This window comes from Cotesia glomerata, linkage group LG6 (genome assembly GCF_020080835.1).
Source record: "Cotesia glomerata isolate CgM1 linkage group LG6, MPM_Cglom_v2.3, whole genome shotgun sequence".
In the NCBI taxonomy this organism is placed as follows: Eukaryota; Metazoa; Arthropoda; class Insecta; order Hymenoptera; family Braconidae; genus Cotesia; species Cotesia glomerata.
In genome coordinates, this window is record NC_058163.1 from 9,285,699 (window position 1) to 9,304,174 (window position 18,476).

At 27.2% G+C, this 18,476-nt stretch overlaps 1 protein-coding gene across 5 annotated transcripts in view; it reads left to right on the top strand.

Moving 5' to 3' along the window:
* The window catches only part of LOC123267086 (triple functional domain protein), a 31,102-nt gene that overhangs the window by 7,810 nt on the left and 4,816 nt on the right, over positions 1-18,476 (top strand). For all 5 annotated transcript variants that reach the window (XM_044731581.1, XM_044731582.1, XM_044731584.1 and 2 more), the window contains 10 exons: positions 61-417; positions 5,455-5,776; positions 15,713-15,785; positions 15,967-16,309; positions 16,387-16,470; positions 16,582-16,913; positions 17,238-17,397; positions 17,511-17,738; positions 17,833-18,021; positions 18,106-18,338. In XM_044731581.1, the coding sequence (XP_044587516.1) occupies positions 61-417; positions 5,455-5,776; positions 15,713-15,785; positions 15,967-16,309; positions 16,387-16,470; positions 16,582-16,913; positions 17,238-17,397; positions 17,511-17,738; positions 17,833-18,021; positions 18,106-18,338 (2,321 nt within the window). The remainder of the gene's footprint in view (positions 1-60; positions 418-5,454; positions 5,777-15,712; positions 15,786-15,966; positions 16,310-16,386; positions 16,471-16,581; positions 16,914-17,237; positions 17,398-17,510; positions 17,739-17,832; positions 18,022-18,105; positions 18,339-18,476) is intronic.

Consider the following 18,476-nt stretch of genomic DNA (forward strand, 5'->3'; position numbering starts at 1 on the left):
TAAATAAAACGAAATAATTTTTTTATTTTTCAATAATTACAATATATTTATATTTTTAAGGTCAAATATATTTATAAAAGTCGCTTAATGACTTCAGAACTTGGTGTAACTGAGCATATTGAGGGTGATGAATGTAAATTTGCTGTTTGGACTGGTCGTGCACCAACTAGTGATACAAGAGTCGTATTACGTGCTAATTCATTGGAGGCTAAACAACTGTGGGTTAAACGTTTACGTGAAGTGATACAAGAAACTTACTTCAGTTTAAGTATGCCTAAAAGTCCAGCGAAAAAGAGTTCGAGTCAGCGATCAAGTCGTGACTTGGAGGAATGTGCATCACTTGATGACAGTGTAGAAAACCTAGATAGAAATTCATTAGCATCTTTTGGATCTACGAATACAACTGATTCTGAAAAAGTGAGTTTAATTTAATTTAATTATTTAATAAATGGTTCTTAAAATTTTTTTATTTTTTAACTACCCAATCAGTTATTTTTATTTAATAAAAAAAAGAAATAATTTATCATTATAACGGTTATTCCATCGAATTATTATTTTATAATAATAATAATAATAATAATAACAATTACTATTTTAATTGGACACAGTAATACTTGATATTACTAATTAAGTAATAATTAAAAACAATTTATTTTCACAAAATGAAAAATAAAAACTAATAGGTTTAAAAACAAATTTACCATGACCAGATCATATAATTTAGGCTTTGGTCATCGAGTAGACAAAGCAAGATAAAAAGATCCAGCACCCTGGATATAGATTGAATCTACTAGGATCAATGATCCGGAGCAGTCGCTTACCAGATTTGTGAAGGAAAACGATTGAAAGTAGTTTGCTCGAGCAATACATAGATGTAAACTGCTCATCAGTTTTACACATGCGCGCAAAAGCTTTTAGATTGTGTGGGAGCTGATGATACTGTTCGCCGGCGCACTCAAGCGTACGTAAAGAGGTGTTCGCCGGGTTCTTGCTGTAGTTGCGTTGGGAGTTTATCCCAGGAACAGCTCTAATATCAGTACGGACGTGACTCTCGAGTCCGCCGGACTCCGAGAACGCCGTTCCAGTAGTTCTCTGGTCCGGCTGGAGAGATCTCGTGATCATGACCCTCTGCGACTTGGTCGCCAAGTCCGTCGCCGCCACGGTAAAGGCATCGACGCGACTGCGACTTTGTCATCTTGCGTAAAGAAAAGAAAAATATACGGTTTATAAATAATAACAACTGTAGTTGCACCTTCAAATTGGAAAAAAAAATTTTAATCAAAGAGCTAGGAAAAGAGTGCGAAAGAATATTTCTTGTGGAATCTGCAGTATCTGCAATGACGTCACCAGCTAGGCAACCGACGACGATCGTCCAAAAGGCACGACGCAAGATCTCTCTTCCATGGTTTCGACAAGGTTCTGTAACACCACCACATCCTACTCTCTCGCGACAACATACTATTGATACACCTGGCTCATTCCAGGCTAGACAGTTGCGTCGAAATCCTTCCTTGGCTCAGGTACAATGCGTGTGGGTTCTAATAATATAATTAATTATTAATGATTTAAATAAATTGTTAATATTTAAATATTTTAATAGACGTTGCCTAATACTCACCTATTTTGGGAACGACCTCTTCTCAATTTTTTTTTTTTGTTATGAAAAGTTTTGTCTGTTCATAGAATATATTTATACAACTAGAATGCGCAGTGGAGCGCAAAAAAAATAATTTTCCGCACCCTATCGAAGATATATTATTAATAAGAATGATTATAATAATTAGATTTTCTGATTGGAGATTAACTATTTTAAATATGACTTAACCTTCGTATTAACAACTGATTAAAAAAATTATAACAAAGATTATTTAATCTTTGTACAAAATTTTATGTTTGATGATCATTTAATTAATAATAACAAGTGAAACATTTAGAAAAATTTTCATTTGAAATTTTATACACAAATTTTGTTTTTACTATACTACAATCGATTTAAAAATGTGTTTTTTATTGAATGAATTTCTACAATTTATCACTATATTTTGTGAAAAAATAATTTTTTTTATTATCTTTCACTAATCAATTCTCTTTTTTGTATCTTTTTTTAACAATCAGTCAAAATCAACAAGGGCGTTTCCGTTTATTCTTTATCTTTTATTTACGGTGAGAGATCAATTGTTTGTTATTTTTTTTATCTCCAACACGATCATTAATTCTATATAAACAAATTAAACAATTATTTAATCGTTGTTTCTTCAGACAATAAATAACACATTTTGACAGTATAACTTTTCGAAGACGTAAATTTTTATTGAACAATATCATCAAATAAAGGTAAATTCTATTGTTTACTCTAAAGTAAAATTTACTATTAACAATTTAACATGATACATGATACATAAAAATGAATTTCTCTTTAGAAAATACCATGGTCAAATCAATTATGTGGATAAGCTAATTTTATTAGTTGATTTCTATCAAAGTTGTTTGTATTCATGCGAATTGTTAAAAGACAATTTATGTTAATAATGATAAATGAATTTGATCAAATTGATATAATTCAATTGTATAAATAATCGCTGGATCTTATATAAAAACGCTATCAATATCTTAAGTAATCAAATTAAAAATATTATGCAAAACTCTAAACATAATATCTATAAAATCTGAATTACAACTTCGTAAGCAATTGAAGTAAATTATAAAGTGTTGAAATTCTCTGGATAAAAAATATTAATAAAACATAAAATAAAAGCACAATTTAATTTTTCAATTAGGAAAAATGAAAAATAATAAAGTGTTGAAAGATTAATTATACAAATGAAAAAAATAACTAAACATTGGAGTAGTGACAACTTGCCAAAACGAAACAATTTATACACTTATTGTGAATACTTATAATCATTACTCTTTAATAAGGCTCAAAATTTTTTAGGTTAATTGAAATTTTAAAAAGACTTTAGTATCTTGAGTGTTAGAACAGAGTCAATTTTGCATGCGTTTTCAATAAAAAGAATATTTCGGAATCTAGTGAACAAATTTCGATGGGACTTGCAACACAATTTATAAATAGTCATCACATGTTTAATGTAATCATTCATCTAAAAGCTCGCTAATGTTCAAATAGTTAACAAAAACAATTGAATTGAATTGCACTATTTTATCCCTTACTTTTTTTCAGGAAAACCTTTTAGATTTTTTTAGAAAGAATCTAATAAATAGTTGACCTTTTAGACTAGCCCTAAAAACCCGGCTATTTTTTAAATCTAATCGCTTAAAAAATTTCTGAGGAAGCTAAAGAATATTTTCATCTGTTTTTGTCAATGTTATGATATGAAACAATCAGATTACTTAAACAAAATTTTGACTTATAAAATATTGGAGGAAATAAAAAAAGAAATTTTTTATTTTATTATTGACCTCTATTTGTCAAAACATGCAGCTAATATAAGTAATGTACTAATTTATTGAAATTGACTCTAGAGACAAATGACTAAGACAATTCTCAAATCAATTAAAATTTTCAATAAAAAACATATTCGAAAAAAAAAAAAAATTCAAATGGAACTTGCAATATTCTACGCTATTTTTTGAAAAATCAAATTGTTTGAATTTTACAGTCGATGATTAATTTAATCCAAATTTTTAAGAAGTTTGAATTTAATAAAACTGAACGTTCACATTTAATAAAGAACAATCTTAAAATACATTTTTCTAATTGAATAACCTTTCTCGTTTGTTAACTTAATTTATTTTAGGTGACTAATTGAGATTTTAGCTAGTTTTAATTTATTTTAGTTATTTTATTCAATTATATTTAACGAAGATACGTTTTAACTCTACAAGAATAATCATATAATAATTAATACTCACCATTGACAAAATAAATCATGTATTGTGAATCAAAAAATAAAATAATACTATTTCAGCCGAAAGATGATTAGTCCAAGCATGACAAAAGCTAACATCACATTAAGTTTAAAAATGTAATTTAACTCTGTAAAATAGAATGTTGAATTTTAATGCCTTGTGTTTGTTGAACCGAGACTCTTCAAAATCAATAACTCATATATAAATTCAGTTATCAACTCTTACAAAACTGAAAAAATAAAATTGGATATTGTAGCAGCAAAAAAAAAAAAAACAATTTTGTTCCTAAAAAAGCTACAAATCAGTTTCAATCTGCTAATTGCAATGAAGTATACATATGAATTTTTTTATAAATATGCATTTTTAAGCGTCATATATACACGATGTTTTCAATATCGTCTTGAAAGAAAACCATTGTACATCATTATAAAGTTTTAATTTAATTTAAATGATATTTATTCTAAACTTTATCGCTTATATATTTACCTCTATCCTTTAAATTTCAATAAATGCCATCGTTCATCTAATTTTAAAATTATTAATTTGCAACTGATTGATCATTTATTAACTTGTTATATTTTCCTTGAATAAAATTTATCGACGGATGAACTTATTGGAAAATAATAACTCACTGTGTTAAACAAGTTCCAACGCGTCTTTTGTCTAAGTTTATATTAAAAAACATAAAGTAACTCATAAAAGTTCAATCTATTTTTTTCTACAAAAGATTTAATTACTCAATATACATATAAATATATTGTGAATTTAATTAGATTTATTCCAATCAACTAAAATATTGAATTGAAAAAATATTTTATCTGCGCACGATAAAAATTTGAAAGACATTTTTAAGTATTGATTATTATAATCAATGACTTAGAGTCACGTTATTAATTATATTGGAAAAAGAAAAGATTTTTTTTCTCAATAATAACAAAATTAGCCAGTGGACAAATGTCGATGATCCAGATCACAAATAAAGGCCGTTCTGTTCTCGTTGTATAAAGTATATCTGAAGGTCGTGAAGAGGCTTTATATCCTCGTTGCTTTGATTTCGCTTCACTGCGGATTAATCCATGGTCATACACAATCGAGCTAGTCCAATTCAACCCATAACGTTAAAAGATTTATCTAGGAGAGATCTGCGTTCTCTTCATTTTCATTTAATAAATAAATTATTATTTATTATATTCTACATTGTGAATAAATTACACATTTTCATTCATTTACTGTAAATTAATATTTGATATTTTTTTAAATTTGAATTGTTAAAAAAACGCATTTGTAAATCTTTTTAAGTAAATAAAATTTATCGGAGCATTAATAATTTATTAACCGCTCCGACGGTGCGCAAATTCAAAGCTCGTGTATACAATTTATTGATTTTATCGATATACAATCATCGATTATTCCAACAAGTCTCTTGACTTTCCTAAGAATCTTTTGGTATTTGTACTACCAATTTTTCCCCAATTATTGTTAATTTAGGGACTCGCTGTTATAATATCAATTTCACTTGAATTTTATACTTATTATTATTGTTATTAATTCTAATTTTAAACCAACATACATTTTTTTTTAAAGACAGGAGTAACTGAAATGACTTGGGTAGTAGCTGATCATGCAGCTACACCAGGTTCTAGAGAGCTGAGTGTGACAAAAGGTCAACAAGTAGAAGTGCTGGAGAACGGAAGTGTGCATTCTGGAAGTAGTAGCAATACCAACGAATGGACTTTAGTACGACTACCTTTAATAGCAGGTCAAACCGAACCACCAGCTGAAGGTTTAGTACCTACTAGTGCTCTTAAACAACCCCCGACAACATCATGTAAAACTTCACCGTCCAGAAAAACACCTTCTCAAACTAATGTTACGATTGCTCAACAGTCTGTCACTCAGGATGATGGTAAGTATAAATTTTCATTATTTTTTCTTAATTATTTATATCCTATCTTAATATCTATAAAAATAAATTATATTTTTAATAATGTTTTTAGATATTTGATAATTTTTTTATGAGTTATTATAGCCTGCCTTAATAAAGATGTGCTTTACTCTCACAAAATGAAAAAGAAAGGTCGTTATAATACTTTAGTAATTAAGTTTTTTTTTTATTTTCCATTTTATTGTAATCAGATTCATAAGAATAATAACTCTACAGTGCGCGTCATTGATTCATACCGGTTAAAAATTTTATGGTAAAATAGAAAAATCAAAATTTCGACATCCGTAAATAAAGAAATCAATAAAAGAAAAATCTTTATAAGCATCAATTTAAACAAAATTGAAAAAATAATGCACTGAAAATAAATAACTCAAAATATCAATCACAATTAAAATAGAAATTAAAAATATCAGTAATTAAAATAATTACACTTTACAAAATAAATAATAGTAAATTTATAATATTAAAAAAAAAAAGACAACAATATAATTGGATAATTTTAAAAATTATCAAATATAAATATAGACATTAAATAAAATAAAATGAACTGAATTCAGACAAGTCAGTAAAAAGACATTTGAATATTTATATGAATACAAAATTGTAGGGAACATGTACAACGTCAGTCTGAAGAAATTACACACGCTATTTTAAAAATGTCTAGGTTATTTTTTGGAGCGCAGGAAATTTCGCCGCTGCCTGATCCGCGACCTCCTGGAGAACCGACTCCGTAAGCATCCAAAGGTTGTAATCAAGGGCTCTCGAGCATTATAGAAGTTTTGTTTTAATTTTTTATTACCTCATAAATTGCAAGCAATTATATACTTGATTGTATTTTTATTTTAATTTATGAATTTATATAAATCAAAATTTACAGATGTCTAAAATTACGGGTTTATAAATTTGCTAGTCTATATTTATAGATGTCTATTGTTTAAGAATTCGCATATTAATAACTGTCAATATTTTTATAAATATAAATATTCAAATGTCTTTTTACTGACTTGTCTGAATTCACTTCATTTTATTTTATTCAATGTCTATATTTATATTTGATCATTTTTAAAATTATCCAATTCTACTGTTGTCTTTTTTTTTTTTTAATATTATAAATTTACTATTATTTATTTTGTAAAGTGTAATTATTTTAATTACTGATATTTTTAATTTCTATTTTGTGATTGATATTTTCAGTGCATTATTTTTTCAATTTTGTTTAAATTGATGCTTATAAAGATTTTCCTTTTATTGATTTCTTTATTTACAGATGTCGAAATTTTGATTTTTCTATTTTACCATAAAATTTTTAACCGGTATGAATCAATGACGCGTACTGTACATTAGAGTATAAGTAGTATTACATGTTTCAATTTTTCATAACAACTAAAATACTCCTGTTTAAGAAAGACAATTCTTGAATGTGTTTAGACAATTTTTAAAAAATGTTTATTTAAATTATTTCTCAAATATCGAATTATTCGATTCAAAAATCTTTGGGACAAAAAGATGTCAACAAAAAACTTAAATGATTACAAAGTTATGTTTATTAACGCAAAAAAAATTAAAGTTAATTTGCAATGTATTCTTGTCTTATGTTGTGACAAAAAAATTTTTTCCGTCTTCAACTATCATATATAATAATCAAATATCAATATATAGTGAATTATATAGTATTTTTATTCTTTTTTAATAGATAATACTTTAAAGCGCACGCTTTGGTTTTCCTAAACTTCTTTTCAATTTTAGAAGAAAAGATAATTTTGATATATCGAATCAAATTATAAGTTGAAACAAACTTTAATAGGAATAAAGACTTAAGTACGAAAGTAATGAGAAAGGTGTGAAAAGAAAAGTTTTATGAATACACAAATCTAAGGTCAAGGTAACAATAGGTGGAAAGAAAATACTTAGAATTGAAAGCATGTAAAATTAGTCAGTGCACCGTAAATGCGAGTAGAACGCTTTGACGGGAGGATACGATTTATGAAAGTGAAATTTAAGTCGTTTTCAATAAAATGAATCAAAGAAGCAGTATTAGATATACATTATATTACCCGGTATCGGAAATTCAATTTCGATACTATTTATGATAAAATAATATCTTTAGTTTTTAAATCCATTTTTTTGGGAAATTAGCCAATTTTGAAAATTTATAACGATTGAGATTTCTAAACTAATCAATCGATTTTTTGACTAATAGTTTAATGTTGAAACAAATTAAATATCTTTCGAAAATTGGTAATAAAATTTATTTAAATAAGTAACAGGATCTTAAGAATACTTTTTTTTTGTTTTTGAAATTTAAAAACAAACAAATTAAGCAATTTTGACTTATAAAATTTTTATAAAAATTTATTTTCAAGTCAAAAAAATAACCTTTTATTAAAAATTAAATTCTTAAGTTATTCTATTTTTAATAAACTTTTATAAAAAAAAGTAAATAAATATTCAAAAAAAAATTTCATGTTGATTTTATGGCTATAAATAGTGTGGTCATAATTCCAAAAGACGCAAAATTTTACTCTAAAAAAATGGATAAAATAAATTTTAATGAATTCTATCTGTAAAAAGTAAATTATCAATAGAGATGGTTAAAGAAAAAAGTCATGAACGAATTATTATGAGAAAAGTAAATTGTCTACGATGGAGATGAGATGAAAAATAATAAAGAAGACTCCTTGTATCTATACGTTCTCTAGCGTTTCTTAGTAAGTACGTATAAGTACTATGACTCGCACTCGATCAATACGCACCAGCGCGTGTCCTTGACAGGTTCGCAGACTCTGAATAGAGGGTGGTGCTTTTTACTACCCGACCTATCACAATTTTCAGCACGCGTGAATGTGCAAGACTATGTCGCGACATCACTCATTTAATTATAGAAAAAACACTTTTCATTTTAATCTTCCATTATAGTATTATTTATTTTTATCGATTAGTTAATTAGAATTTAAAATAAATATTAAAGGTTAATCTCTATTAGCGAGATTTTCCATCTTATAAAGAATTTAATACTATAAATAATTAAAATACACGCTAAAATGAAATAAACTTTTTTTTTTTATATATGAATTCAAGTTATATTAAATTCATTTATTTATTATATATATATATATATATATATATATATATATATATATATATATATATATATATATAAATATAAATATATATATTAGGGTGTGCCAAAATGTAACTCCCGTAGAGAACCTTTTAAAATTGAAATTATGAGTTCCATTTTTAACAGCAGCTGTGTTTGGGCATTTCCTGAGATACTTCGGGGTGCGAGGATTCATTTGATTATTTATAGGATTTTTAACAGGAGATTTAATTGGACACTTCCGGCCAAATTTTGAATTTTCACCGGAAATGCCCAAACTAAGCTTCTGTTAAAAAATTCTATGAAAATCAAATACATCGTCTCACACCAAAATATCTCAGAAAATGTCCAAACGCAGCCCCTGTTAAAAGCGAAACTCGAAATTCCAATTTTAAAAGGTTCTCCACGGGAGTTGCATTTTGGCACACCCTAATATATATATATATATATACTAGCGGTTTCCCGCCCGCTTCGCTGGGCGAATTGAAAAGGAAATAAATTAAATTTTATGTTTTATTTTTATTTATTTTTTTTCATATTTTCTGTATCTCAAATTTCTTTTCTATATCTCATGTGTTTAGAAAATGCAATGCTTTTAATCTGTTACATTTTTGCAATCCCGTAATGAGAACAATTCATCGATTATGTGATCAGAAAAAATAAAATGTATGTAAAATTCTTAGTCCGTTGACTGAATAGCTATGTGTAATGTTAAATTTTGGAAACGTTACAATAACTTTTTTGTCGCTGCCAAAGAGACAATTGTTGTAAGAAAATATCACTATTAAGTAAGAAAAATATTTAAATCCGTTGACCTTGGAGGCCATCCCGGTATTTGTCTGTTTCTCTTGAGATTCTATCAAATTTTATATTTGTAGGAACTGTATTTAAAGAATATGAATTTTTTGACAATTATCATTCCCGCACTCCTATGTGGGGGAGGAACTTCGTAAGATCCTATTCGAGATGATTTTTACATTATAAATAAAAGATTCCAACAAAACTTTGAGTCTATAAAAACTATCGATTGGAAATGAGAAATTTTCATTGTTAACGCCCCCGCAATCCCTATCGGAAGTAGAATTTTTTGGAATCCGTTTTGAGATGATCTCCTCATGACAAATGAAAGATTCCGACCTAATTTCGAGTTTGTAAAAGTTACAGTTTGAAAATGGAAATTTGAAATTCTAACACCCAGCCCCGCAATCCCTGTTGGAAATAGAATTTATTGAAATCCGTTTTGAGACGATCTCTACATGACAAATAAAAGATTCTTACCAAATTTACAGCTTTTAGAAGCTATATTTTGGAAATTAAGATTTTTTTTTGTCAACACCCACCCTCGCAATCCTTATTGGGGGTGATTCGTCGTTAAATCCGCTCTTAGATTATTTCTACACCACATGTAGAGGATTTTTACCAAATTTGGAGTCTATAAGAACTATATTTTACAAACGGGAAATTTTCATTATCAATGCCCCCGCAATCCCTTAACTGAAATAGACATCATACACGAAGATTCTCACCGAATTTGGAGTCTGTAGAAGTTACAGTTTGGAAATGAAAATTTTAGATTTTAACACCCACCTCCGCAATTCCTATCGGAAGTAGACTTTATTGAAATCCATTTTGAGGTGATCTCTACATAAGAGATAAAAAATTTATACCAAATTTAGAGTTTTTAGAAGCTATATTTTGGAAATTAAGATTTTTTATGGTTAACACTCACCCCCACGATCATTATTGGAGTTGATTCGTTGTAAAATCCATTATTAGATCATTTTTATATCACATATAGAAGACCTCTACTAAATTTGGAGTTTATAGGAGCTATAGCTTGGAAATTAAAAATTTTAATTGTTAACACCCACCCCCGCAAACTCCTGTGAGGTATCTTAAAATTCGTTCGTATATTATTTCTACATCTCTTAGCGAAAATTCCTACCCAATTGGAGTCTGTAGGAGCTATAGATTGAAAATTAAAAATTTTCATTGTTAATACCCACCCCCGCAACCCCCTGTGGGTTGAGATATCCTAAAATTCGTTTATAAATTATTTTTACATCACTAACAAAAAATTCATACAAAATTAGGATTCTCTAGGAGCTATAGCTCGGAAATTTTAAATTTTCATTGTTAACGCCCACCCCCGCAATCCATATTGGGAGTAGATTGTCATAAAATCCGCTCTTAGATCATTTCTACATCACATATAGGAGATTCCTGCCAAATTTGGAGTCAATAGGAGCTATAGTTTAAAAATGGGAATTTTCCATTGTCAACGCCCCCGCAACCCCCCTTGTAGGTGGAATTTCGTAAAATCCGTTCTTAGCTGACCTTTACACGGCGAAAGAAATATTCCTACCAAATTTCAAGTCTCTACGCTTTATGGTTTCAGAGATATCGTGATGAGTCAATATATAGGTGGAAATCTCTTATATATATATAGATATATATACATATACTAATGAATATTTAGCATTGTATAGTAAATATTCTGGTAGGAATAAACTGTTTGGCTGATACTAAATTAAAAGGACTTCTTACTCACAAGAGAGTTCAGTTGTGTAGACTCTCGCGTTATAAAACATTGTTAATTGTGGTCACGAATGAACAATATCACTGAACTAAGACTCGTGTCTATTATTAGGACACAGTCACTTCCTTTATTAAAAATCTGTCATAAAGGTTAGACATCAATTTGATTTTAATTGTTTTTATATTTTTTTTAATATTTACTTTAAATTAATTTTATACCAAACAAATATTATAGCTTCTTTAATTGACAGGCAAGACATCGTCATTCAATACTTATTGAATTCCATTTGGGGAATTCAGAGACTTTTAAGTATTGGAATGTTGAGTTATTGCTCGTAGTTCAGTTGGACTTGTAAATCGTCCTAAGAATTTATTATTTTATTGATTATTTTTTATGGAAATTATTTTCTGAAAATTTATTGTGAATCTAAACTTTTATCATTTCCAATAAAATCACAAAAAACTGGAAAAACAATTTTTTTTTAACTATTGAAAATTATAAATAACTAGATTTACTCTTGATTACAATTTTTATATTTTTAATTTTTATTCAAAAAATAGAGATGCCGATTTTATTTCATGTGTTAAAACAAATAAGCGGAACCTTTTTATTGCATTGATGCAGTAAATGATAGAATACAATTTTTCTTCCAAATAACAGTTAGTTTAAACATTCATTTTATCAATGCACTGAATTTAATTGAAAATTATCTACCGTTGACCCTCAAGTATATAATTATTCATTGATAGAAATAAAACGAGCTTTGAAATCAGAAAAGATACATGTTTCCTTATACACAATAATAATTTAACCACTTCCTTTATTCATAAAAAAAAAAGTATTTGATTTTCAACTTTCTGCTCGATAAAATGAATAATTTTTAAAATGTATATGAAAAAGTTAAGTTCAGCTTTTTAAAATTCTTTTTTGAAGAAAAAATGTGTAAATTTTAATAAGAAGTTTTTCGAAAGTATTTTTAGATGTTATTAGAAAAACTACGATTTTCAATAGAATATCTTTCAATTGAATCAATCGATTTAAACTATACTTGCTTTGTTTCAAGATCGATCAATTCGTTCATAGAATTGAATTGAATTGAATTGAATTTTTAACAATTTTTGTTTGTTGAAAATTTATCTACAGTGATATGTTTAAGTTCAATTATTGTGAAAACAAACAATAAAATATTAATATTTATGAGCTCAATGAACTTTAGTACGAGTCTTTGAATTTTTTTACAAAGTATTAGTGTTACACTGAAAATATTTTAAACTTTTTATAATTTGTAGTTAATTAATAGTAAATTTATTCCACTAATTCTTTACATCACTTTTATTTTATTTATATGTTTTTAAACTTAATTTTCATTTTATTTTTGTTTATTTTTTAAAACAAAATATATTTAATTCGACCAATTTTCAATATTTTTTATTTTAAATTTTAATTATAAATTAATACTTTACAGAATTTTTTTTTTAATTTCCTACGAATTTATAAATATAAATAAAGCTAACCTATCTAACGTCCATCTGATTTTTTTTTCATTTCAGAATTTTTAAATGTAAAACATCCAAAAAACCGAAATAACAGAAAATTTCAAAGTTTCATTGTTGATTTATCATAATATATTTAAATAAAATTAAATATCTATTCAATAACATTGATTAAATTTATAAAAGTAATAAATGTAATTATTTATGAAAAATCTAGCTCAATTTCGGCTACCGAGTGGCTTTTTTTTATTTATATTTGATTTCAATTAAATAACAACAAACTTTAATTAAATTCGAATGCCTACAAAATTTTTTTTTTACTGTTAAAGATTTTAAATAATTTATAGGGCATTCATTCAATCGCCTTTATTTTCAATTCCAATATTGGAACATGAATTTTCTGCTAATCTGGCAGTATTCCAGAATCGTAAAACTAACTATTATTCTATTATATCTAGATATTCATTTTATTATATTTATTTCAGTGCTCTAAAAAAAATAAAAAATCATATTTTCCAAGGTTGCTAATATTTTTAATCAAAAATGACATAATAATAAATTTAAAAAATTGGTATTTTATTGTCATGCAATAATTAATTCCTCCAGGGTATAACGTTAAATGAAAAGTTTTTTATGCCAAAAAAAAAAAAAAAAAACAAAAAAAAAAAAAACAGATTTTGTATTTTTGTACTCACATTGTTTTGTTGTAATTAAAATTAAACAATTCAGAACAATGTAAGATTTATTACAATACTCCCTTGATATCGATGTACTATTTATAGTGTACTAATCCAGTACAATACTAGTGAAGATGATTCAAAATAGGCTTCTTCTACGTATAGCATTTTGTGAGAATAAAGTACACCCAAGGCTTTTATTTTGATATGTATTTGCAAAGAAACCCATCAAATAACCCTGATTTGACAATATTTTTAATAAGAGATTCTCTGCGTCTATTTTAGCAGGCCCCGCAATATAAAATATTGTCATTTAATGAGAATAAAGTTCTTAAAATTATCACTTTTAGACTCGTTTTCCATCAGAGCGAATTATATTCAAACTTTTTTACTTCTTTAGATTGCTATGATTACTATCAATAAATTACGTAATAAACAAGTACTTAATCATAATTTTTCATTATGTAGTTTTTATTTTATCATGTTCCTTAACTTTAAAATACTATCTTCTTTTCTTTATCTTTATTGAAATATTTTTTAGTATGACTGTATTATACACCATATGTATTAAAGTAGTAAATAGTGCAAGAAACAATAATATTACAGAATTAACTAGGTACAGAGAAGAGTGTATATTCTGGCTTATCGCCAAGTACGCAGACATTTCATCCTCGGTATATGCATTTGAAACTTTCAAATGATTTCTTTATGACATATAATAATCTTTTCGTTTTTTGTTTATGCGCACATTAAAGATCTTTTTTTATGAATGAAATTTATAATTTATTATTATAGTATTCAGTAATAAAATTTGAAAAAGTTTAAAATTAAAATAACAAACTTTAAATAAGTTTTTATACTATTAACAGCGTACCTTCGTTACTTGGTACTACTGATATCATCACTATTTTATTAATATTTTTTTGTTTTTCCATATCCTATATTTTTTTTTAGTAAACAACCGATACTCTTTCAGTGTAAAACTATTCTGGATTCAATGAATCTTCTCAACCGTAGTTCAATATGCACAATATTTATAGTATAAATATAAATTTTAAAATAAAAAATTAACCCTGAATTGATAAAATTTTTTGAAGTAACCTTTAAATAAATTTTAGTTACTAACGAAACTTATTCAATAAAAGAAGAAATAAAATGAAAAATAAAAAAAGTGTAATTGTTGACGAATCGACCTATCGTATCTAAAAATATTATGAAAAGAGTGTCTGACGTCAGAAGCATCCTCGAGAGTCACTTAGACGGCCTTTGGTTAGCTTACTTGCATATTATGATACAGTTAACTTAGTTGGAATCGAACCAGAAGAGAAATCGAGACTTGACTAACTATTTCCGCAGCGATTACGCCGGTTTAAATGAAAACGAACTTGATGCGTTGCGGTCAAGATCGAGATCTCTCAGTTGGTCAAAGAAACGTTGAGATCATCGGTTTATTATTTACATTTTTAATCTTATTCTTTTATTTTTTAATATTAACAAGTATTTATTATGTATAAATAAATTATTTAATCTACGTTTTTAATAAAACAGTTTAATTCGCGGTCATTAATATTTATTATAATAATATTTCTTCCGAAGAAAATAAATACTCGTCTTGGTCTAGACTAGACTATTAAAATGTTTTAAACTTTAATTTTATTAAATTCAGTTTTATCAATTAGTAATGTGTTTTGTTAAAATAATGATATTTGTTTTTATTTATATCCATCAGTGTTTTTAAAAATTGAACTATACCAAGTGTACTATAACTTTCTTGATTTAATCATGATTACCCTTACGTCCAAGTAACATTGTATTATGGGAATTTTACGACATAAAAAATGGAATTCTCGTTTAAATCCAAGTATGTTACATAGCAAATAAAAGAAAAAATCAATAATAATAATAATAATAATAATAATAATAATGATAATGATAATGATAATGGGTTTCTAAATTAAAAGGGAAAAAAAGCTTAAAAAATAAAACATAATTTTGGCCTTATTTATTTCTTCACACATCCAAAAGATAAACTTAGATACATTTACATAAATTTTTAGTAATATATAACACATTTCGACATTGTTTTAGACACCGGTGGGAGTGACGGGAATGGCTCAGCTAGTACAAGCTCACCAGGAAACAGGAGGCGTGGTTTTAGTGGGTAAGTTAAATTAATAAAACGTCAACTAGTGATATAAATATCTCAAGTATTTTAATATTATAATGCGAATAAATTTTAGATCTTATAAGCATTTTGTATAGAAACATAATTGCTTTTGTTAAAAATGAAAACTTAAAAGATTTGTTATTTAACACATTAATTTAAAAAATATTTATTTTAGAAGAAAATGGTTACCACAACAATTCCGTAAACTCAGTCAGGGTAAAGTTGAAAAATCAGCAGATCGACCATCAGCGCTTAAAAAGACCGGTTCTGATAAAAGATTCAAGTTGCCAACCGGCGATAAATCTGGTCGTACAGTTTCTGAAGGTGAAGAAGAAGAAGAAGAAGTTGAATGTGATGACAGTGAAACGCCACCGTTCTTGGAGCAAAATGGTGGAGAAGATGCTGAAGATGATTTTGAACTACCGCCTCCTATGAAACCCATTACTGAACCAATACTAGTAGCTGCCGGTAATGGTCCGCCAGGTTCTACTGTTCCTGAAGAACTTCCTGGAAAGAGGGTTAGTATTTTTATTGATTTGTTCTTTATTATATTTCATTAAATTTTTTAATTAATTTTATTATATTTGTGTTATAGACTACAGAGCGATCAATAAAAAGTTTGGATGGCGCTACAACTGCTGACTTGGCAGAGATCGAGCAAATTGTCAAAGAGAGAATGGTATTTTAATTTTTTATTGTTTATATCAACCAATATTTATTGCAAATATAATTAACACACATTAATTAATTCAAATAATGGAAAATTGTATTAATTCTGTGTTATTTGTAGGAACAACATACAGAAAATCAAGAACGAAATAGTTTGATGAGAACACCAGGACGTCCACCGTCCACTGATGATAATTACGCTAGCTTAAGTGGATCGACTATTTCTGAAGAAACTGATCCCGAAGCTGCAGCACTTACAAAACGACAATTTGTTATCAGTGAGTTGGTTGAGACAGAACAAGTTTATGTTAATGATCTTAAACATATTGTTGAGGGTTATATGCTTCCTATGAGAGATCCCGACAGCGAAATACCTTTACCTGAGGATCTTCGAGGGGGTAAAGATAAGATGATATTTGGGAATATTGAAGCAATATATGAATGGCACAGAGAGTAAGTATTTAAATAATATCTTTTTAGTATAGAATTGTTTAAAGAATAAAAGAAAACCATACTTCAAACCTTTATTAAAAAAAAAAAAAAAAAAAAATAGGGATTAATATTTGTTAAATTTATTATTTGTCCAAAAAATTATCATTACTTGTTATACTGATTATATATTTAAAAAAAAAGGTGAAAATGATTAAAGATAATTGTATTTTATTAATTTTATTTACGTAACAAAAATGAATGACATAATTATTTTACGTTTGAAATGTGCGAATGTTTATGAGAAAAAAAATTAAATATTTTCTTCTTTTGATTTCTTTCTTCTAGCTTCTTTCTTAAAGCACTTGAAAGTTGTTTAAAGCAACCTGAAGAGCTCGGTCCATTGTTCAAGAAATATGAAAGGAAATTACATATGTATGTTGTCTATTGTCAAAACAAACCGGTCTCGGAGTACATTGTTTCTGAGCACATAGATACATATTTCGAAGTAAATATATTGAATTATTCAAATTGCTTCAATCAATCTGATTTATTATTAATAATTTCTCCAACTAAGTTCAATTATATCCAATGTTTGACATGTATTTTTTTATTAATTAGGAATTGAGACAAAAGCTTGGACATCGTTTACAACTTTGTGATTTACTTATAAAACCCGTTCAAAGAATTACTAAGTATCAGTTGTTACTTAAAGAAGCGTTGCGGTTGACTGAAAAAACTCAAAGAATATCAGAGATTGAAGGACTTCGTGCAGCAGTGCACGTAATGCGAATCATTCCTAAAGCCGCTAATGACATGATGGATGTTGGGAGATTACAAGGTTTTGATGTAAGATTGTAAATTTTTATATTAATAGTTATGATGGTAGATTAATGATGATTTATAAAATTAAGCCAAATTAATTTTATCTTTATATTATTAGGGGAAAATAACAGCACAAGGCAAGCTTTTATTGCATGGGCCTTTATTAGTTGCGGAGTTATCAAGTTTGCCAGCACGAGGTCGTGAATGGCAAGTTTTTCTATTTGAGCAAAATATTATTTTTAGTGAAGCGCTTGGCAAAAAAACTCAGTTTACAAACCCTGCCTATGTATACAAAGCTCACATTCAGGTTAGTTAATTTAACGTTGACATTTATTTTAATGATACTGTTTAAAATGTCTATAATAAATTGAGAAAATAACTTTTTAAATAGGTCAATAAAATGAGTCTAGAAAACTCAATAGAGGACCCCGAAAAATTCACGATTCGTTCAACGGATCCGAGAAAACCTGGACTTGGTTTTGTATGTAGTGTACTAGATGACAATGGGCCTCGGAAACAGGAGTGGGTAGATAAAATCACATCAATTCTCCAAACCCAGCGTGACTTTCTTAAGGCGATTCAATCGCCAATTGCCTATCAAAAGGAACTTACCAAAGATCCACTGTAAGCGTTATTATTACCACTTAAAAACATAAAAACCAAAAAAAAAAAAAAAATTAACATATTTATGAATACACCTAATATTTGTCACACTTTGACCTGTGAATATTTGTTCCCACATATTTTTGTATATTTTATATA